Raw genomic sequence first — 22997 nt, forward strand, 5'->3', positions numbered from 1 at the left:
ACCATTGACACTCCAACTGTACAAGATCAATGATTTAGATGTTAGGATGAAAGCCACATACTGAGGTTTCCTGATGGCATGAAGATGGGTATACCCTAAATAGTGAAGGTGGAATCGTAACTCTACCAGTGATGTTAATAGAAGAAACAAATGGGTAAATTGTAGTAAATAGATCTTATTGTAGGAAAATGTGTAGTCATTCATTTTGGACCTAAAAGTATAATGTATTTTAGAAATTGTGAAAGGCGGCAGAGTACTGATGAGATGTTTTGGTCCATATCGACTGATACAAGTCAGGAAAATTAATGGTCTGTATCTCAAGTGGATTAGAATACAAGGGCTTCCATGTGTTTATGCTCTGACACAGTGGTAAGGAGAGGGGATCTGACACCCATAGTGGGTGTGATTGTGGGGAGTGAGTGTTCAAGGTCCAAACTAAAGATAGTGATGGGGAAAGGGGGTCTAAAATATGAAGCAATATTATGGGCCATCTGTGGCCCATGAAAGTATTACAGAATCTAAACATCATTTAGACAACAGACATAGATTTATCTGGAAATTTTTGTGCGTGGTGCTGTTTTTTTTACATTGTCACACAAAAAATAATTTATTTTTGGATTGAGAGGCAGTTGTAATGATTTCCATTGTGAATCTTGCCAGTTAGGAAGTTCAACCAGGCACTTTCAGTTGTGAGGTGTGCTTTCTGATTTAAAAATGTGCTAACTACATAAATTTCAAGGCAAATCTGTTTTTGCGTGTGTTGGTTGAGGGTGTGATATTAGATCGGGCAACAGAAGAACTCCTTGATCTTTCTGGAAAAGATTTTATGGTATTAGTTCAGATTATTTACAAGACTAACATTCAGGACAAAGCAGCCTGCTTGATTGACACTCCATCACCCTAAACGTACATTCTCCCCACCAGCAGCTACAAATGGCATTGCAATTATTTAGGATATTCTAACAGCACCTTGTAGAACCCACAGCTTCTACTATCAAGGACAAAAGCAGCAGGTGCATGAAACATAGCCTCCTAAATGCATTGGTACTGGGGACCCCATCTCATATAGTTTTCTTTGTTTACCTCTTCTCCTTTGTACATTTTTTTTATTTTTTACTAAATTTACAGATACTTTTCATGCTCTTTAGTGACAGCTCAGTGTGAAAGCTTGAATAGGCCCATAGATGAAAGTTGTTGTGTACAGCACAACCACCCTGTAGTACACAGATGAATTCCTAGACTGTTATCTGCTCATACTTTTTCCTGTTCATAGCAAATTGTCTGCTTAAAAAGTGCATTATTTTATGTGAATGATTGTGTTCTTGACTTTTGTACTGTATATGAGCACATAATGATGATGCCATTTTAGCAAGGAACATAACTCCTGGAAATGTAAAGTTGCATTTTTTCATTCTGTCGTGTAAGTAACAGCCGTGCTAAATTCTTTCATTCCAGTGAGTTTGCTCTTTGGGAGGTGAGGTGAAGGCAGTTACCATATTTATTATCTAAGTCCTATCAGAATATAAAATTAGCCATGCTAAACATCATGGGGATATGAGTGGCACTCAACCATAGTTATGCTTGTGAAGGTAATGGTGTGCTTTCATTTTGAGCTGCTGCAGTCCATGTAGTGAAGGTACTGACTAGTGCTGGGTAGACGGTTCCAAGTGTTTGGTGGCTGTGAAACATTGCAAGTATGTGTTCAAGTCAGGATAGCGTGTGATTTGAGAGGTACATGGAGGTGATGCACACAAATGCTGGAGGAACTCAGCAGATCAGGCAGCATGAGTTCCTCCATTTTGTGCGCATTGCTCCAGATTTCCAGCATCTGCAGTCTCTCGTGTCAACATGGGGGTGGAGTTGTTCATTTGTAGTTGTTGCCATTTTTCTGGGAAGTGGAGGTTGTGAGTTTGAGAAAAGTATCCTCAAATGTTCAAGCATTTATTTTTCAGTGCTCTTAATACAAGTTGTTGAATTGTTAACTTGTGCAATGCTATTTAAAGTTCTTTAACCTTGTATAACAAAATCAAGATATTGTTGTTCTTAGAAATCTAAACACAAAACAATGCTAGAACACTTCAATTCTGAAACATTTTTTTTAAAAAAGAACCACCTGTATACGTGACGTGCTTGGGCTGTGGTGGTGATTCTGACATAAACAAGTTGCACTTTCCTGAAAGGAAACAGTTTTGTAATTCTGTCTGCAGATTGAAGAGCAGGGTACTACATTGAGCAGGAACAGAATATTTGACAGGGTGTGGAGGCTCAAAGTGTAATCATCCACTATGTAAATATAATTTAAATTTTTTTTAAATTTTATTTACAGTGTGGTAACAGGCCCTTCTGGCCCAATGAGTCCGCGCTGCCCATTTTAAACCCAAATTAACCTACCCGTACGTCTTTTTGCAATGTGGGAGGAAACCAGAGCACCCAGAGGAAACCCACGCAGACACAGGAGAACATACAAACCCATGCAGACACAGGAGAACCCCGATCGCTGGCGCTGTAATAGTGTCGCACTAACCACTACGCTACCGTGCCTCCAGTTCTAGTAACATCCTCATGATCTTTTTCTGCACCCTTTCCAGCTTTATGACATCCTTCTTATAGCTGGGCGACCAGAATTGCAAACAATACTCCAAGTGTGGTCACATCAATGGCTTGTACAGTTCAAGTCCCAACTCCTGTACTCAGAAATTGAGTTTAAGGCCCACCCACCCATCCCATGCTTCAGTGATTGTGTCAATGAAGTCTTGGAGCTCAGCCAAGGAAAATGCAAGCATCATCTGCTACTGCACATCAACTACTTAGATTCGGGTGACTATGGTTGGGTAGTGTAGTGACCACAGTTGAAAACTTTCCCATTGAACCTGAGATTAGTCTGAATTAATCTTCAGAAACTTGTGAATTGAAATGTTTGGGGTGATTAAAACTTGTAAACTATTTATGTACTGTTGTAACTGAATTATATTGATGCATTTGTGTTGATTCAAAGTTCTCCTGTTCAAACAATCCTTTATCTTAGCTTGGTCTTATTAATAGATTAATGTTTTAAGTTCATCTTCACCAAGCCAATTATTAAGAATGCATGCAGGAGAACTATTAATCTTTTAACAATAAACTATCAAAGAATAAACAAGGATAGTTTTTCAAGGTGAAGCTTCTGACTTTGACTTTATTTGTCAGCCCTATAGTTCTTCAAGATTACTGTGCAGGTCCTGGATCATCCCAGAATTTAATCTTTCTACCTTTGGTAGCCATAACTTTGAGAGCCTGGCCCCAAACCTCTGGGTTCTCCTTACCCTTTTTGCTTTTTAAGATGTTCCATAAAATGTTAACCAACCATTTGGCCCTCAACAGTAATGACTTCCAATGCGAATTGATATCAATCTTATTTGATAATGCTCCTTAGGGTGTCTATTACATTAAATGCTCTACACTGGTGCCCTACTTGGCACTGCTCTGCAGAGTGCTGATTCATTATAACACTGTCCTGCTGTGTGAACACTCAAGGGTCCATGCACAATTGATGCCATTTTCTCTGCCTTTGAGCTGCTGTGCTGCACAAATTTCTGGACTGGGGAGAGCCATTGTAGCCAAGTAAAGCAAAGGCAGTTGTGTGGTGGGAGTGGTGAGGTGGAGTCGGCAGCTTCCCTTGCATCCAACAGGAAGTGATGAGAGAAACTGTTGGATCCAAGCTGTAGCTATACACTGGCATGTGCTGCCAGTCCCCATCAAGGGCATGTACTTTGATGACCAGAGTGCAGTCCCGGGCCCCACATCTCAGCTGTGAGCGGCCACCCTGCTCACCCTAGCCCGCCTAGCAGCAGCCCTTGTAGGTAGCCATTGCATGTTGCTGTGGTTCATTCCAGGCTGAGCCATGGGAGGATGAGATCATCATTTCATTGCAAGAGCACCAGTGGATGGCGGGCACTCATCCCCCCAACTGCTTTGCTAGTCACCCACTTCTCAGCACAGCAGCATTATCAGTAAGACGTTGTGACTCATTTGAACACTGATTCCACTCAGGCTCTCATTCCTGGGAATGAATAAAATTTATAGCTGAGTATTCTCTTGGCAGTTATGTAGTTATAAACTTTAGTTTTTTGTTGAAATCTGATCAACTGAAAAGAGTTATTTATAGACTTTGTTTTGAGGAATACCACCCCCACCTCCTTCCCAAATCTCTTATTGGACTGTGGTAGGATGTGGAAGCACAGTATAGTTTCAGGGGCATTGTTAATTTGCATCACCTCTGTGTACCTTGGGAAAGATGATTGAGTATTTCAGTTTTCTTGTTCAATTACCATATTGGACAAATTGAAACCTTCCTTGCTCTGATCTAGTTTATTGTCAAATGGCAGTGTGATGTAGCGGAACAGATTGGTAGAGGACCTTGGTCTCGTGGATATTGAGTGAAAGTTCCAGCCTTTTGTATGCTTTGGTGAACAAGTCAATGATGTCTTGGAGTTCAGCCTCTGAGAATATGCAGAGGTAAGCATCATCTATACATTGCAGCTAAATTACATCGTACTAACCAACAAGTCTATAATAGAATTTATTGAAGCCCAAAGTCAAACAAGACTGTCATTGCCCCAACAATTTCCTCAGTTTTTTTTCAATTTTGTATCTCTCCAACAAACTTCCCATAGGAGTGGAGCTAATCTCAGGTTCAATGGGAAAGTTTTCAACCTGTGGTCACTACATTACCTAACCATAGTCACCCAAATCTAAGTAGTTGATGTGCAGTAGGAGATGATGCTTGCATTTTCCTTGGCTGAGCTCCAAGACTTCACTGACACAATCACTGAAGCATGGGATGGGGGGTGGGCGGGCCTTAAACTCAATTTCTGAGTACAGGAGTTGGGACTTGAACTGTACAAGCCATTGGTGCGACCACACTTGGAGTATTGTTTGCAGTTCTGGTCGCCCAGCTATAAGAAGGATGTCATAAAGCTGGAAAGGGTGCAGAAAAAGTTTGAGGATGTTACTAGAACTGGAGGGCTTGAGTTACAAGGAGAGGCTGGATAGGTTGGAACTTTTTTCGCTGGAGTGTCGGAGGCTGAGGGATGACCTTAGAGGTTTATAAAATCTTGAGGGGATTGATAAGTTGGATTGTCACAGACATTTTTCCCCCAGGGTAGGGGAGTCTAAAACTAGAGGGCATAGATTTAAGAGAGGGGAAAAATTTTAAAGGAACCTGACGACAACCTTTTCCACATAGAGGATGGTGGGTATGTCGAAGCAGTTCCCAGAGGAAGCTGTAGAGGAAGGTACAGTTATAATGTGTAAAAGACATTTGGACAGGTAAATGGATAGAAGAGGCCTAGAGAGAGATGGACTAAATGCTGGCAAATGGGACCAGCTCAGATGGAGTTCTTGGTTGGCAAGTTGTGCCAAAGGGACTGTTTCCATGCTGTATAACTCTGTGACTCTTATTTGCAAGATAAACATCCTCAACCAACCTCCCTCCTGAACCCTGCAGCCCTCTGACAACAAAGGTTCATGGTGAAACACTGGAAAATGTAGACTACTTTTATCCCAGGGGCCACCTCTCAGCTGAGGAATGGATAATGATATTCATACTGCCTTCAACTGAAATGGGTAGTTGAGAGTATCATACAGGAAAAAGATTTAGAAACTACTTTGCAGTTTTATTTGCTTTTTGATGATGTCTGTTTACAGGCACATATTAAAATAAATGGACTTACAACAGAAAAAATATTGCTACTTTTCTTCCTTTGTACTCGTAAGACTTTCTTCTGTTTCAGAGATTCACAAGCAAGAGAGTCAGAAGAAAGGAATTCAGTTATATGACACACCCTATGAACCCGAAGAGAATGGAGCTTCAGACACAGAAAGTGTTGATAGTTACCTAAGAGAAAGCAGGTTGCCACAAGATGACGCCAGGCCTGCAGAGGAATATGACCAACCGTGGGAATGGAATAAGATTACAGTCCCACCCTTTTCAGGTCTGTTCGAATTTGATTTTAGATGTGCATGTCAGCTGTGGGGAGGTTTGGAGTGTCATTTCTCTGGTAGTGGCAAATGTGTTAAAGGTGGATTGCATAATCCTCTTGGGTCATAATATCAGGAGCATACAGCAAGTTCAATTTCTAATGAAACCAGCAGGACAGTCTTCAGAGTCTGCCGTTTCTTGATGTTTTTGGACTTGTGCCAGAAAGTTCAAACTGACTGCCATTTTTTTTTCAGGCCTCATGGGCTTGTAGCAGTGGGCATCTTTCCTCCCTCACTTCCAGGCATAGGTTCCCTGCCAATGACTAAGCATCAGGAGATAAACATACCAGTGGAAATAACAGGGATTTAGATTATGCACACAAGTGTGATATATAAAGGGTAATTTGCCTTTGCTTTTCCACTGACACAGATATTACAAGTATGGGTTAGACGATCGAGAAATGGAATATAATATTATTTTCCCTACTTCAATTGCAGTGATGGCAACAGAGCTTTGCAAATTTACACAGTGAGCTATCATATGTTTATTAGTATAGTCATGTAGTAGTAAGTGCTTTTTTTTTCTTGTGCATTTGTACATTTTGGGGTCAGGGATAAAGGTAAAATGGTAAGATTCATTATAACATTGGTTGAAGAATTTCACAATCATTAAGCATAATGTTGAACATTTTGGGAGTAAGAAATATTCCTGTTTTCTCACATTGAAAAGATTCTGCCTGCCAGTTTCATGAAAAGCCGTGAGGGAGGGGAGAGATCCAACTGGCCATGGAGGACATTGGCAGAGTCGAGACTGAATGTGATCACAGATGGGTTGGGGACTATCTACATGTATGAGAAAATTAAACAGGAAGCTGTCATAAAGATCAACACCTAACATTCCGCTGCAGTAGCCAGTGGGGAAAGAAAACACTAACTCTGGAACAACACAATGCTCCAGTTAAGACTGCTTTCAGAGTTCAAGGCCCGTGTCTTTTGCGGATGGAGTATGCATTTCACACAAATGATTTCAATTGCACGTTGTATGCCAGCTGCATTTGTGTCTATGGTCATCATACACACAGAACCTGGATCAAATTTCTGCCAAATGCAGTGCTCGCACAATTTTTTAAAAAACTTGCAGTATTTTTCTTTGAAGTATGTGACTGGAGAAAATATTTAGAACATCATTTTAAAATAAAGTTGGTGTTATCTATCTACATTTCTCCAAATAGTTCTAATAAAAGATGATTGACCTAGATCATTGACTGTTTCACTACCCACAGTGTCTGCCTGATCCAGTGAGTATTTTCAGCTTTTAATAGTTCCAAAGTTTTCTTAATTAAGCGTATAGAACGCACAGAGAAACTATATTGCCTGGGGTTTTGAGGGCACTCTGCTTATTGTTGGTAAACTTGTGTCACAGAATGGGGAGCAGTGTGATTGCAGTAACAGCATGAGCCTCATTGTTCAGCTGTTTTGGCATTTGCTTGATATAGTCTTTGTGCTAAAGATTCTATATTTTACTCAAGTTGAAAATCATAATAGTAATGCCAGCTGGAAACTGAAATGAACTCATGTATGTGGTAATCTGAGCAATGCATATGATCTAGAATTTTGTTAGGGCCTGCAAAAGCACTGTAAGCAGCTGTGGCACGATAGTTAATTGGCCTGCTGCTAGAGAATCAGTAATGCTTTGTGTACTTCTGACCAAGCCTTTTGCAAGACAAAGCAGTTGCTTTGTGCATCCTACCTGTGTGTAACACATGAAGAAAACTGGATAAGGCTGGGGCCACCCCAGACCATCATAAGAGCATAGAGGTCTGAAGGTGGAACAAGGATGAAGGTGACAGATGAGCCCACTCTGTAGAGGGTTTGGGTGAGGTTTGGCTGTTGGGGTCCATTGTTTGGAGTGGGGTAGCAGGGATGGTTGGGTTGGAGTTGCCAAATATCATCCAAAAAGCAGCATTGTAGCGGTTGCTACCGCGGAATAAAACAAGACTCTACTCGGAGGATTGCCAAACAGAACTGGTTTATTTTTCCACCTTGCGCGGGCCCTTTAAGGGAGAAAACTCCCGCCCAAAACAACCGGCAATGACGTAAGTCCTACGTCATCAGGGCTTTCCCGCGTGCGGGTTCTCCCCGTCGCTCGGAAAGACGAGGCCCGCCGCCATCTTGGGCCTTGTCGCTCCGACGCCCCGCGACCCGACTGCTGAGCCGGTTCGCCCGACTAGACGGTGAGTCGCCACAGCATCAAAATATTGCACTCGTTGCCTCTTTGCCCTGCCTACAAAAGTGTCTGTATTAAAGTGATATCATCAATTTGTAGTATATCAAGCATCTGGTAGTTGTCTTGCTGAAATATGGATGAATATTGATGAGGATGTATGTGATCATTTTGATTTCCCCTTTGTATTGGTTTGTCATTACCGATTTTAAAGTAATTTTTACTTGGTGTTCCTGGTATCTTGGAATCTGCATGCAAGAAAATCACCTGATACATTGTTATCAAAAATAGCTTGGGCTTTTCAATAACTATTTCAAACTGCCAGTTGTACTTAATTCCTATAAACTAACCTAGCTTGTATTTATATGATGAAGCTAAAATTCAGTAGCTGAAATTTTTGTTTACAATGAGAAATCAAGGTGAAATTTGGTAGTTCAAGACACTACCAAGGCAGAATGTGATGGTGAAAGAGAAAAAGCTAAATCAAGTATTAGTTTGAATTAAATGTCATCTGAAGTGTGATGCATTTCATAACGTATACCCATTCAGTATCCCTTTACACTGAAGTATGAAGCTAAATATTTGGGTTACTTTTGATATTGTTCAAAGTATTTTTTTAAATCTTGAAAATACCCATGCTGCGGTTTACAGCCCATTACTGCATTTACAATCTCACCAAGGACCTCCATTCAAGGAAACAGAACTTCAGCTGCTTCATGAATAAAGAACATCACACAGCATTGCCAAATGGACTTGCCCAGATTTCAGCCTTCTGAAAGTTGGGGAGATGAAGTAAAGTTTCAGTGTAGGGAGTTCCAGAAATTCATCACGCTCTGCAAGAAGTTTCTACACTCTGTCTTAGATGACTGCACCCTTATCCTGTAAAGATGCCCCCTTGTTTGAGACTCTCCCACTTGTGGAAATATTATTATCTACCTTATCATGCCCTCTTACGATAATACATCTTGCAATAAGATTACCCTTCATTCTTCTAAACTCCAAAGGTTACAAATTCAACTGCTTTGGCCACTCATGATAGGACAACCCTTCACCCTAGGAATCAGTCTACTGAATTTCTTTTGACCTGCTTCTGAACTAGTATTCCTTTCCTTTAATCTGGGGACCAAAATCTGCACTGTAGTCCAGATATGGCCTCACCAGCACTCCATACAATTGTAACAATTCTTCTGTATTTCTTAATGCCAACCTCTTGCATTAAAGACCAAGGTGGTATTTGCCTTCCTAGCTATTTGCTACATCTGCTTGCTAACCTTTTGTGATTTACCCACCAGAACACGCAGGTTCCTCTGCACTTTGCTCATCTGCTATCTTTCTCCAGTTTGATGATAGTTTCTCTTTTTGATTCTACTTACTGAAGTACATGACCTTGTACTTTCACACATTAAACTGTTTGCCAAGTTTCCACCCACCCACTCACTCAATCTATCCATATCCTCTGCATGGTCCAAATATCTGAGTGTAACAATGAACACTTGCAGAACTTTGGTTAATGGAGGCCAAAGGGGATAATTTCCATGATTCGTACAGGCAAAAAAAAGGCAGTTGATGGAGAGCAATTATCACAGCCCGGAACTGCAGGATTTCATCAATATTATAGCATCAGACCAGTCATGTTCAGCAGTGACTTCATTGACTTTGTAATATGCCGATGACTCCATTAATCACATGTCCTCTGATAATAGGAGGATTTAGATGTTTCCAAGTTTGGGCCAACAAAAGGAAAATAAATTGCACTTGTGTCCCAGGAAATGCCCATCTCAACCAAGAAAAAGCCCACCCTCATGGCTTGTTAATGGCATTGCTCACATAGTCCCTCCGTGATAAATAATTTAGAATTTACTGTTGTCTAGAAACTTGGCTGAATCTTCTATCTTAACAAATTAGAAACAAGGGAAGAGTGCCCGCTAGCTATATGGCAGCTAACGTCCCAGCTCAAAGCTAATCTAGTCCCTACAAGGTTTAGGATTGGATGAAATACAAGCCACTTTGATTGTTTTTAAAGCTATCAAAATCTGAGACTGAGCAATATGATTGGTGACCCTGTTGCTGAACCAAACATCCTTTGCCTCCACCACCAGTTGTATTTTACTGAAGCCACTAAAGAAACCCACTAAAGATATTGGATGAGAACATCACATTCAGACTACTCCAAGTCCCACGTAATTCCAGCTTTGATAAATATTGCAGTTCCTTCATTGTCATTGCAGCAAAATGCCTATGGAAATAAGGACTGGAGTGATGCAGAGTGAATGCTTAGCAGACCTTGGGAATGGACAGGAAAAATGGCCACATATGCCACTATCCGAACAAGAAATGTTAGTGTTTCTTAATATGGCTAATTCAGTTTCACTTGTCACAACGTGTGCCTTCTACTTTGTGGATAGTATGGGTGAAATTTTAACAGATGGGTGAGTGGGAGGTAAATATTTAAAATATTTCAAATCCAATTTCTACTCGCCTTCAAACTACCCACTCTTGGTTTTATTGGAGACATGTCCAATCAGCCACTGACAAGGCAAGGCAGCTACTGAAATCTTCTAAGGATGGCTACAATGTGATTTCCTCCACTGAGTCCTGAATTTCAAGGCCTGTCATCAGTTGTGATGAACAGAGAAAGCAAGTTACTCAAAATTGCTGAATTCAACAAAGGGTCTGGAAGATGAGATGCTGTTCCTCAAGCTTGCATTGGGCCTCATAAGATTAGAGCTGCAGGCCACAGATAGATAGGTCAGACTGGGAATGGATGAACAATTAAACCAGTTCTTCTGTGGGATAGTCATCTGTAACATTTAGCTTATTTTATTTTCACCACTGACACTGTCTAATCTGCTGGGCCATTCTTATAATTCTGACCTGTATTTCACAACTTTTAAATACCCCATTGTTTATTCTTCTTATCTACTTTCATTAACCTGTTGATCAGAAGGCTGCTTCAGTGACTTTTCACTATGGCAACCCCGGGCTCACCCTATCAGAGATTTTCCCTTTACCCTATTCATCCCTTTGCCACTCTCTCTCTGCAACTTAAAACCAACTTGTTTTCTCTTCTACCCAGTTTTGACAAAGGATCTTCAACTTAAAATGTTAACTCTATTTCTCTTTTACAGATGCTACCTAACCTCTAGAGTATTTCCAACATTTTCAGTTTTTATTTAAGGATGCTTCAAGCTTCCATTGAAGGCAATTTTTGATTTCTCCTTGGAGATGATATTTCTCGGGGCTCAAAATACTGAAAGTGAACATCAAGAAAGCCCAGATTCATGAGTGAGCTGTAGTTGAAGCACTGTTTGTGGCAATAGACAAAACAGGAGTGCTTCCTTCATACCTAATAAGCTGGGTTCTATTGACACCTCATCATTGAATACCACAATTTCTGGCTACTCCCAATTCACATACCACCCGACTCCACTTCCTCCACGATCTGTGATTATCTCCACCTCCCAGGATGTTTCTGACTCCCAAACTTCCTGATCTCCTCCCTACCCTTTATATGCTTTGGTTTGGCTGGCCAACCTGTGCATCAGCATGGCCTGGCTGGAGGAAAGCCATTAAGAAAATAATTTCTGCTTTACATTAGAGAAATCCATTCTTTGTGTACACAAGGAAAATGTTCTGATAAATAAGAACTATATAATACACATAGTCCTCGCTGTTCATGAGGGATAGGGTTTGACTTCCTCTGGATAGCAAAATAAAAACAGATACTAAGTTGTTGGCAGTAACACCAAGTCTGCAAAGAAGTATAGCTCAAACCCCTCTCCATGAATATGACAAATTCTATGCAAATTTCAGTTACTCAGTTTCAAAATAATCTGAAACATTGAAGCACTCTGGATTTGAGCTCCAACCCCAACTTAACCAAGATCTGGTTGCCCACCTGACTCGACCCATGCTCTCCTCTCCCACTGCTGCAACTGCAAAACTGCCAACATTCGTGACCCCAATGTCTCCATCTCCAATTTCACAACTTGTCAACACTAGATATCAAATGCAATCCATTTCATGGCAAACAGAATTTACTAGGCACCACAGGAGAGGGCTCTAGAGGAACATGCTATTTTTGGCAACACTTCAGTAGTACATTGCCAACCTCGTGAGATTGCTAGTGGAGTACACTAGGTCATCCTTATCCACAGATACAGTAGCAAGTCAGTGGATAATGATGACTTACTGTACCACATAATCTCCTCAAATCTATGGTGCACACAGGATTGCACGAATTATTTTCTCACAAAAATGGGACCTGGATGACCTTTTGAACTATAGCAATTCTGTAATACTCATAGTTGATTGTGGCATTACAGTTCATAGTTCTTGAGCTGAGAGACTGATGAGATAACATGGCCTCAGAGTCAAATTCCAGTTCTTTGTTTAAGGCCACACAATTGAATATGGGTCAAGCCCTATAGGGATGATAGCATGTGGCTGTATTAGATTTTTTTAGCTAGTATTTATCCTGCGTGCAAATGTTATTGCCTAGGCTGAGGCTTTGTTGGTTTAGTTCAAAATCCCATTTGAGCAAGTGTAGCAGTTTCTTGTATTTGGATAATGATTCTATTTGTGCAGGGTTAGTAGGTTCCAGTTGCAAATCTGCCAAGAGGGAGACAGGAAGCAAATGTTGCACTGTGAATTGACTGAAATGAACAAAGCTATGATTCATTTTTATAAATATTAGCTTTATTTTAATGAGTATGAGGAGAAAGAAGTGAGATGTTAAAGTCGATGGTGATTCCAAACAGTTCTTAAACAGAATTTGGGGTGGTAGGCTAAAAGCCCAGTTTCCTTGTAATTAAAAGTCTTAATGTGAAAATATATTTTTATAGGCAACCCCTCAGATGTAAAAAATATTTTGAAGATAATTGAAGATGTTAATACATTTGCAGAATGGGAATAATGAAAGATCAATTTCAACATGGATGGAAAGAATAAGGAAGCTACATTATCCTTGGAGAAAAAGTGATCAAAGGGTCCATATTTGCATATTTTAAAATAGGTTAACAAGGTCCTAAAAATAATTGTAGAGCTACAGAATAGTTGAATAGGAGAATAATTGACATTGTGTCCATTCTCACTCATGTAAAAGCAATCCAGCTTGTTCCGTTCCATTCCCATGCCCCCTCCCCACACTCCTTTAAATCCTTTCCTTTTGGGTTCTTGACCTAGCTTTCGAATGCTGCAATTGAGTCTCCTTCCACTGCTACTCTTGACAATGCATTCCAGACTCTAACCACCTGCTGTTTTTTCATAAACATATCCTCATGTCACTTTTGTTCTTTTTGGCAATCACCTTTATTCCATGTTCCCTAATTCTACCAATTGAAACAGTTTCTCCATCAACTCCTGTTTACACTTTTTGTGATTTTTAAATATCTCCATCACACCTCCTTGCAATTCCTCTGTTCTAAGCTTCCCAGTCTGGCCTTGCAACTAAAGTCACTTGCAACTAAAGTAAAATCAGTTTGGGAAATTTCTTCTGCACTCTCTTCAATGCCTTTATATCTTTCCCACATTGTGACACTCAGAACTGGACACAGTACTCCAGTTATGGCCAAACCAGTGTTTTATAAAGGCTTATCAGGACTTCCTTTCTGTTATACCCTGTTCCTCTATTTATAGATCTAGTTTGCTTTTAACTGCTTTCTCAACTTGCCCTGGTACTTTTGGCAAATTATGCACACATCGTCCTTGATCTTCCTGTTCCCGTATTCCTTTTAGAATTGTCCTCTCTAGTTTATAATGCTTCTTCTCATTCCTCTTACCACAATGTAAGACTTTACATTTCAGTATTAAATTTTATCTGCCCATTCCACTAACCTCTCTGTCTTCTTGAATTCTGTTCCTATCCTCCACACAATGCACAAAACATCCAAGCTTTGTCAAGTACAGATGGAGGAAGCTGGATTAAATTCCAGGGGAATATTATTGAAAAGCAGGGAGGAAGCAAGTTAAATTTGAAAGCCCCTTTAAATGTTGCAGTGCAATTAACTTGGGTTAAATATGAAACAATTCCAATTTGGTGCTGCCTGCAAATTTACACGTGTTGCATGCCACCATTGTTAGTTGGTTGTTATGAGGCTGAGTGTGAATAGCAACCACCATTGGAAGATGAAGTGCATTCTTTCTGCAGCAACTGGTGGGAGTTGTAGAAGTCATTCTAACTTCAACGATGGCGCAATGTAAGGAAGAGCAGGTTACAAGATTTCCTGACTGCCCTCGAAGTCTCAGTGGTGAGGAGAAGAGAGACTCCCCATCCAGCGGATGTCATCCAGTCAATCCTCCAGGATTTGGATACAGTGCCATCAGAAGTTTAACTGGCCTCACTGGTGTCATCAAAGTTAGTGACTGCATTTGTAAATGCAATATACCACTATGTGAATCACCACCTTCAGGCTTATGCCAGCACCTGCTTCTCAGCAACCTGTGTTTATCAGGACTAATGTTTAACTCTCATAGGTTCAGTTTATAATAATGCATTTAGTATTGGTGCAAGTTTTACACCCACAGCTTTCAGCTTACAAAATCTGCATTTAACTGCACCATGACAAGCACATGATATGGAACATTTCACAACATTCACTGAAACACTTCTTTCTGTTTTGCAGGATGAGGTGCCTTAATAGTAGCTGAGCAAAAATGATACTCTTTGCACATCTAATCCACCTTGTGTTCCACTCTCCCTCATTCCACAATCTCTTTGGATTTACAAGCTGCAGATGGTGTACTTTCTGTACGTAAAATAGAATCATAAAATAATTATGATGGAGAAGGAGGCCGTTCAGCCCATTGTGGCTATGCCAGTTAAAAGAACTACTCAGCCTAATTCCATTGTCTAGCGCTAGGTCATTGACCCTTCAAGAATATATGGAATGGATATTGACATCTAATATTTTTTCATGCAGAGAGTCCCAGACCCCTACTGCCTCTGGGTGAAATCCTTTTTCCTCATCTCCCATCAAATCCTTCTAACTAAATCCATGGCTTCTGCTTTTTTCACTCCTCTGCTGAGGAAAATGGATCTGCCCTGTTTAACCTACTCCCTCATTATACACCTCACTTAAGTCTCTCCTCAACCTCTATTCTGAAGAAAACAACCTGTCTATCCAGTCTTTCCTCATAGTTAAAATTTTCATTCCTAGCCACATACTCCTAAATCTCCTTTGCATCCTTTCCAGTGCAATAATTTCTTTCCTGTAATGTTATAAATCGAACTGAAGACAGTAATCGAGCTGTGGTCTTATTGGTGGTTTATGCAGTTCTAGCATATAACTTCCCTACTCTTGTATACTGTATTTCAGCTAATAAGGGGGAAAAATGTTGTGTGCCTTTTAAGCACTTCATTGTAACCATCAAGGATCTGTGGGCATACATTCCAAGATCCCCCTGTCCTTGCACGCCTCTTAATATCCTTACATTATTTGTGTATTCCCTTGCCTTGTTGCTCCAAATACATCACCTTGCTCTTCTCTGGATCAAATTCGGTTTGCCACTTTTCTGCCCAAGTGACTAGGTCATCTACATCTTCCTCACTGTCAGCTACAGGGTATCATCTGTAAACCCATTAATTATGGCCTGTACATTAACAATAAAATCATTAGCAAATGGTGCAAAAAGCAAGGGACTAAGTACTATTCCTATGGCACCCTACTGAAAACAACCTGACAGTAACAAAAAAAACATGTCAACCACTACCTTTGCCTTCTGCTGATGAGCCAACTATTGGTCCAATTTGCCACTTTCCCTTGAATCCTATGAGTTTTTACTTCTTTGAAAAATCAATCATGTGGAACTTTGTCAAAAGTCTCGATAAAATCCGTGTCAGACACATCAAATGCCCTGCCTTCATCAACTCTTAAAACACACAATAAGGGCACTAAGGAAGTACATGTGGATAAACAATTTTACAATGTCACATCTTGATATCAGTAGTGTAAATCTGAAACTAAAAAATAAATGACTGGAACTGCAGGATCTACTGTTTCCAATGTTTTTTGTCTTTGTAATGTTTGCTTAAAACATTTACATTGCATTAGCTTTTGGTTTTGCATCTTGCTCAAGTATTCTTTAATGTAGTCAAGAACAAAGGTAATGTAAGTTGTGGCACTGTTGATAGTGTGGGATGTGCTGTCACATTCAGGTGAGTATTCACAAATAATCCAGCTGGAATGGATGTGTCCAGCCTGCCTATTTTCCTCCGTTTGTTTTCCCACCTCTCTGCCTCTTCCTGCTCCTCACTTAGAAAAGTGCCCTCATGATGGCAGGGTACTACAGCAGACAGCAGAGCCCCATGACATCTGCTCTGCTGGGACTGAAGGACCACACCTGAGCACTCCAGGCTGCAGAAATATTGATTTTTGCATGTTATTGGTCTAATCTCTTGCATTTACTGCAGCTACATAATTTTCATTCAATGCTTGCTGCCTGTATATGCATGGATTGCAAAGTGGACTGCAGCAGATGGCCTTTGTTGTCCAGAAACCACTTGGGATTGTCAAGGGGACTCGTATGTAGCTGAATCACTGGATTACCACAAGATAATGAGACTATGACTACCACAACGATGTTGCATTTGCTTACATTCATCTGGATATTCAGGAAGTGGGATTCCCTTGTTGGTTGTGGTATATCTCAGAAGTGACAACAAATCAATGATCATATGCTGTGGGGAAACTTACAGTCTACACAAAGCCACTTGTTCTGTCTGTTTACTGCTGCCTAGCAAAAGAAGATGAAATGCAGTCCATGTCTTTGTATCACTTCACGCTGCCCCGTTAAAGCAGCCAATATAATCAAAGACCCCACCCATCCCAGATATTTTCTCTTCTCCCCCCTCCCATCAGGCAGAAGATACAAAAGCCTGAAAGCACGTACCACCAGGCTCAAGGACAGCTTCTATCCCGTTATTATAAGACTATTGAACAGTCACCTAATACGATAAGATGGACTCTTGACCTCACAATCTACCATGTTATGGCCTTGCAACTTACTGTCTACCTTCACTGCATTTTCTCTGTAACTGTAACACATTCTGCATTGTTGTTATTTTCCCTTGTACTAACTCAATGCACTGTTGTAATGAAATGATCTGTATGGATGGTATGCAAGACTGTCTCTCACTGTACCTTCAGGTACATGTGACAATTATTAACCAATTTACCTTCCTTGTAAATTGCAAATAACTCCAACTCCACCCTTGAAGGAATCCAATGCATTCATAGCCATTGAAAGTTCATAGTCATGGTCAACATCTGTTTTGAAGTTGCACTTGTAGCTGTAACAGAGGGCAAATTTCATTAAAGGACTTGTTGTTTAAGTTCATATGTCTCCTACATTGTCCGTCACTGAATCTCAGTTTGGAGAGCTTTCTGAGCAACTTGGGTGGAAATGGACTGCTGTTGAGAGCCTTTCTCCTCTTCCCTCACTTTTTTTTGCAACCACTCCACATACTTAGTCTCCCTAATTTAATATTTTTAAAACTTTTCTGAGTATTCCTTATAAAATCAGCCTGATTTCATTAGAACCTGGAAGTTGATGTCCAGAAATCCCTGCATGCCCCAATTATCCCATCCTAATTAGCTGCCACTTCCAATTAGTAAGATCATAAACTGATCTTAGTGTGGCAGATGTTCTAATGAGCTCACAAATTACATATCTATAACTCGTATTTTTTTTAAGCAGGTTAGTTTGGGAAAACGCTCACAAGCAGAGGTAAGTGTGCCTCAGCCCAAAAGGAGAAAAATAAATAACGTCTTTAAAACACAGAAGAAGTTTTCTTGAGAAATAAACACTTTTGCTTATATCAGCTGTGTTTATAGTTTCTGATTGGGAATTACAAGGCAGTTTGAGTGTAACATCTGAGTATTTGAATATTCATGCTCTGTTTCTTTGTAATATCTTGCTTTGAAATGATATTCATTTGTATCATTATATAAAACAATTCACAAACATTTCTTGTGGTTTGAGCAAGCCATATGTTTTCATTATGCATGGTTCTCTTCTGTAAGGGACTTGGGGGACTGCTTGTGGAATGCTTGTGGCACTGGTTTGTTCAACCATCTTATGAGTTTGGACAAAAGCCAACCGCATTAGTGCAAGTTGTGTGTATTCATGGGCATGATGTCTCTTGTGTTGCATACAAACCACTTAAGCAGATGCTAATGCCTGTGCATGGCACAGTGACGTTGCCTGATAAGTGGTTTTCTTTACAGTCTGTGTTTGTGCCCATTCTCCTGTCTGATGGTTCTGCGGTTCTGGAGACCATATTTTCTGCACTTTCTCTTATGATTATTCATGAAGCAAATTTGTATGTGTGTGTGTGTGTGTGTTTAGATATTCTACTAGTCATGTATGTTGCATGATCATGATCTGCTATTTGGAAAACACAAGCTATATCCCAAGAGCATATATCCTGTCAGTAACTGTTAAGAAACATAATCAGTTTAGTTAGGAGCCAATTTTGTTAATGCACAACAATGCACATTATCATTGGAGTAGAACAGAGTAAAGAATGCCATCAAGTATGAAATGAGTTACTTAGAAATTGAACTTGCCAATACACATTGATTATGTTACTATGCATAGCAATGTAGCTAAGAGCTGTTAAGGTGCACTTAACCCAAAAGGCTCTTGGTTAATTCAGTAAGGTTGACATAAATGTTGATATTTGTTTTCATGGTATCATTGGGAATCAGTACCAAGTATAGATTATAGATGAAATAGGTGTAGAAGGTGGACGGATAGGATATGTAGATACATTATCCTGGAAATTCAGTGTGTGGAAGGATGCATTAAATGGGTCGTGTGTGGTGGGCCAACATTCCCTGCCCCCCTCCCCCCACCAAGAGCTTGCTGCTGCAGAATTCTGTCATGCATGGGACCCAAGGCCCCATATGCTTTGGGATAAGACTTACACCAGTGGTAGATAATTGAATAGGTTAGTCACTTTCAGTTTGTGGGTGAGGAGAAGGGAGTCCTGGAGTGAACCGGGGTGTGTTGGCATGTTATTTGGGACATTATCAGAAGGTTGGATTGGCTAGAAGGTATTCTAGTCGACTGCTGAGGGGAGGATCAGGTTTGCAATCAAATTAGGCCAGTAGATTGTAACTAAGGGAGCAGGGTCATGAGGACAAGTTGGCAGCACACGAGAAAGCCATCATTAGGGGTAAAGTTTCAATTTAAAGGATAAGTTAAAAAGGGTTCCCAGCACTAGTCTCCATGTCCTGATGTCTGTTTTAGCAGCTTCCTTTAAATAATGATAAAGCAGATTGTGCATGCTGCAAAGTCTTGCATCTGCATAGTTGACCCCTGCATGTCCATGCATAGATAAATCATAGAACTGGCTTGCATATCTGGGTGCCTTAGTGCTTTAGTCTGTCTGAAGCACTAAGCATGCAGAAGGCAAATGGTAAACTTCATGCTGCTTGCATTAAGTACCAAATTGTGCTCAATGAAGTGTGTTCCAACAAAATTATATTTGTTGTGTAACATTTGTGTAAATGTTACCCTTTATAATACAATTCCTAAGGGACGTCTTTAATAATATGTGGATAGACAGTAAATTCAGTTCTCATTGAAGTCATTTATTTTGCATTGAACATTTTGATTTCATAGTTTCAGTTATTTCTTTGTGCTCCAGACTGAGGAATTGGGAAATCCAAAGCTTAAACCGTTGCAGCACTGCCACAGACACATGGTCTGAGTTATGGCGTGACAGGTTTATATGGGAAGTTTCCATCATAATTAACAATTCTGTGATTTGAGCTTTGCCTGTAATCAACCTTCATCAATTGATTATAAAGAAAGAAAAGACTAGAATTACTTGGGTGAAAGTAAAACAGAGTTAACTTTTCAAGTTGATGGCCTCTCATCACTGTTCATTTTAGATGTTTAGTGTCCCTGGTACTTTGCTTTTGAATTAATCCTTTATTATTTAAGACTTCTGTTGTCATTTCTGTAATCATTAGACAGTTGTTTTATGTAAAAAGAATACTAAATTGGCTGAGAAAATAATGTAGTTAGATCAAGTAAAAAAAATAAAAATTGGATGGGTCCAATGATGCTTTCCTTTTCTTGAAATGTTTTCTCTAAGAGAAGAAAAAACTTTATTTTAAGTATTGTCATATCTTCTTGTCTCCTTGTAGTTCAGTTCAATGGCATTGAGAAGAGACAGTCCTCTCCCTTATGTGACAGACGCAGGCAGCTGAGACCCCCAGATCTAATCAAACATGGAGGTCCGGAGTTCAGTGGTATTGTAGGAGAGAGAATAGACCCAAACACTCCATTGGAGAAGCAAGTGTAAGTCATTGTTTTGTTCTTTTGTGTTTCAAACAGTCCATTGCTCCCTCCATACTGTTCTGCATTCTGTTATAGAGGATTAATCAATGTACTGAATGTTGAGGAAAATGGAACTCATACCAGTATTTGCACTAGTAACATAACATATAAATTATTTTTGGATACATTTATAGTACCAGTGTTGTGTTTCTGATTTTGTTATTTCGGTAGTGATAATTAAGCATAGTTGTAAAAATTGACTAAAGGATATTTTCAGCTTTAGGTCTGTAATTCTTTTCATTCTGAGTTCCTAATCTGTGTCATGCAGTCATTATGAGTGGAGGAAAGAGGAGATGAAATTTATTGTTATTTCTTCTTGAGTATCTTTTCACCAGAGTTTGCATAGTGATGTGTGGAAAAACCTGAAGAAAAATTACATAGATCTGAAGGAATCTGAAATTCAGTATTTTCTTCTGATTTGTTCTCTCTTGTACACTTTTCTTTCAAGTAAAATAACATGTTGATGTATAATACAATTGGCTGCTTGTGTCGTAATGCTTATTCCATAAACCTGACATAATATTGATTGGTTATTTAGCTCTTATTTACATCATCTTCCTATCCATTGGTTCATAAAGAGCACTTTGCACTCAGAATAACTGATTGACACACATGGCCAGCAGAACTTGTAAGTTTTTAATAAGGCCACACAGCTAAAATTTCTTCTGATCATGACAGTTTGATTTCTAGGCATGTCTGGATTAGGGAATTTGTCTTACAATGCATGGCAGTATCATCTAATGCTATACCAACTAATTATTTTTTGATGTGTACTTGGAGAGCCAGTTTTAGATGTAATAGTGCATATGTTTGTTTACTCCATAAATAAAATTAGTGATTTCAGTAGCCCCAACATCTGCTCTTAATAGTTGTTCAATTTCAGTGTTTAAAAAGTGCATGGTGAAATTAAAATGATCACTATAAAATCAAATTTTTTGATCTGAGTCTGTAAAGCTACAGGAAAATAAATCTGGACTATAACAAGAAATGGCTTTCCTGTAAATTTTCAGTGATTCTGCATAGTTGTTACATATTTGCTAATATAATGTAACTACAAATCTAATTTCAAAACTAGTTTGTTTCATGTTGGTGGAACGCGTTTGTGTTTATTACCTCAGTGTGTATTATTTGGAGGCACAGTAGTCCTGCTAAACAGGGGAACTGAGCCATGGCTTGTCTGAACAGACATACAGGAGCAGATTATTTCAGTCCCTGAAGCCTATCCACTATTCAGTAAGATCGTGGATAATCTATCAGTCACATCTACCCATCCTGTAACCATTAAAGCCCTGCATCTAAATATCCGTTGCTATCAATTTTGATTTTCTTAATAGATTTATGCTCGACAAGCTAAAAATAGATCAGTGCATCTTTTCAATAGAACATTTAAGAACATGGTACTTGAGTGGATCTCAGTGCCATTTTCCAATACTATTGCCATATCTTGTGATTCCCTTAATGCCCAGAAATCTATCAATCTCTGTTTTGAATGAACATGACGACTAAGCTTCCATAGCTCTCCTGGGTTCAGAATTCCAAACATTTCATCACTCTCTAGGTAAAGAAACTTCTCCTCATCTTGAACAGCCTGTTCCTTATTCTCTGGTCCTATTCTCCTCAGTCAGGGGAAACGTCCTCCCTGCATCTAATCTATCAACCTATTAAGAAGTTTTAAGCTTCAATGAGATCTTCTCTCATTCTTCTAATCCATCCCAGTATACTCAATCTCTTCTCATACAGCAAAGCTGCCATGCCTAGAACCAGTCTGATGAATCTGCACTGCACTCTCACAACGGCAACTATGTCTATTCTTCTGTGAGGAGGACAAAATTGTACACAATACACCAGGTATAGTCTCATTAAGACCTTATACAATTGCAATATGAATTCCTTTTTCAAATCCTCTTCTAATGAAGGCTAATAGCATTTGCCCTCCCATTTGCTTGCTGCACCTGCACCTGAATGTTGTGTTGGCCTTCACTATGTACGAGCATACCTAGGTTCATTTGAACATCAGTCCTACCCAGTCTCTCACCATTAAGCACCTAAAACCTTAAGAAACAAAAGCAGGAGTAAGCCAATTAACCCCTGGCTTCACTTTCTTCTGCTAACCCCATGTCCTTTTAATTCCTTTAATATCCAAAATCCTATCAATGTCTGTTTTGAATATACTGAGTGACTGAACCACTACTGCCCTGTTGGGTAGAGACTTGCAAAGATTCACTTCCGTCTGGGTAAAGAAATTTATTCTCAGTCCTGAATGGCCAACCCCTTTTAGGGCAATAGAGCAATACAGCATGGATACAGGCCCTTCGGCCCAACCAGTTTGAGATTGTGTACTCTAGTTCTGCACGGTCCAGCCAAAGGAAACATCATCATTGCATCTACCCTAACAAGCCCTGAAAGAATTTTGATTATTTTAATGAGATCACCTCTCATTCTCCCAAATTCAGGGAATTTGGAA

General features: G+C 39.8%; 1 protein-coding gene across 1 annotated transcript in view; it reads left to right on the forward strand.

Annotated features, from left to right (window-relative positions):
• The window catches only part of LOC127572848 (SH2 domain-containing adapter protein F-like), a 71913-nt gene that overhangs the window by 27859 nt on the left and 21057 nt on the right, over positions 1-22997 (forward strand). Inside the window, exons 3-4 of the mRNA XM_052020525.1 lie at positions 5772-5972; positions 20341-20494. Of these exons, the coding sequence (XP_051876485.1) occupies positions 5772-5972; positions 20341-20494 (355 nt within the window). The remainder of the gene's footprint in view (positions 1-5771; positions 5973-20340; positions 20495-22997) is intronic.

This window comes from Pristis pectinata, chromosome 7 (genome assembly GCF_009764475.1).
Source record: "Pristis pectinata isolate sPriPec2 chromosome 7, sPriPec2.1.pri, whole genome shotgun sequence".
NCBI lineage: Eukaryota > Metazoa > Chordata > Chondrichthyes > Rhinopristiformes > Pristidae > Pristis > Pristis pectinata.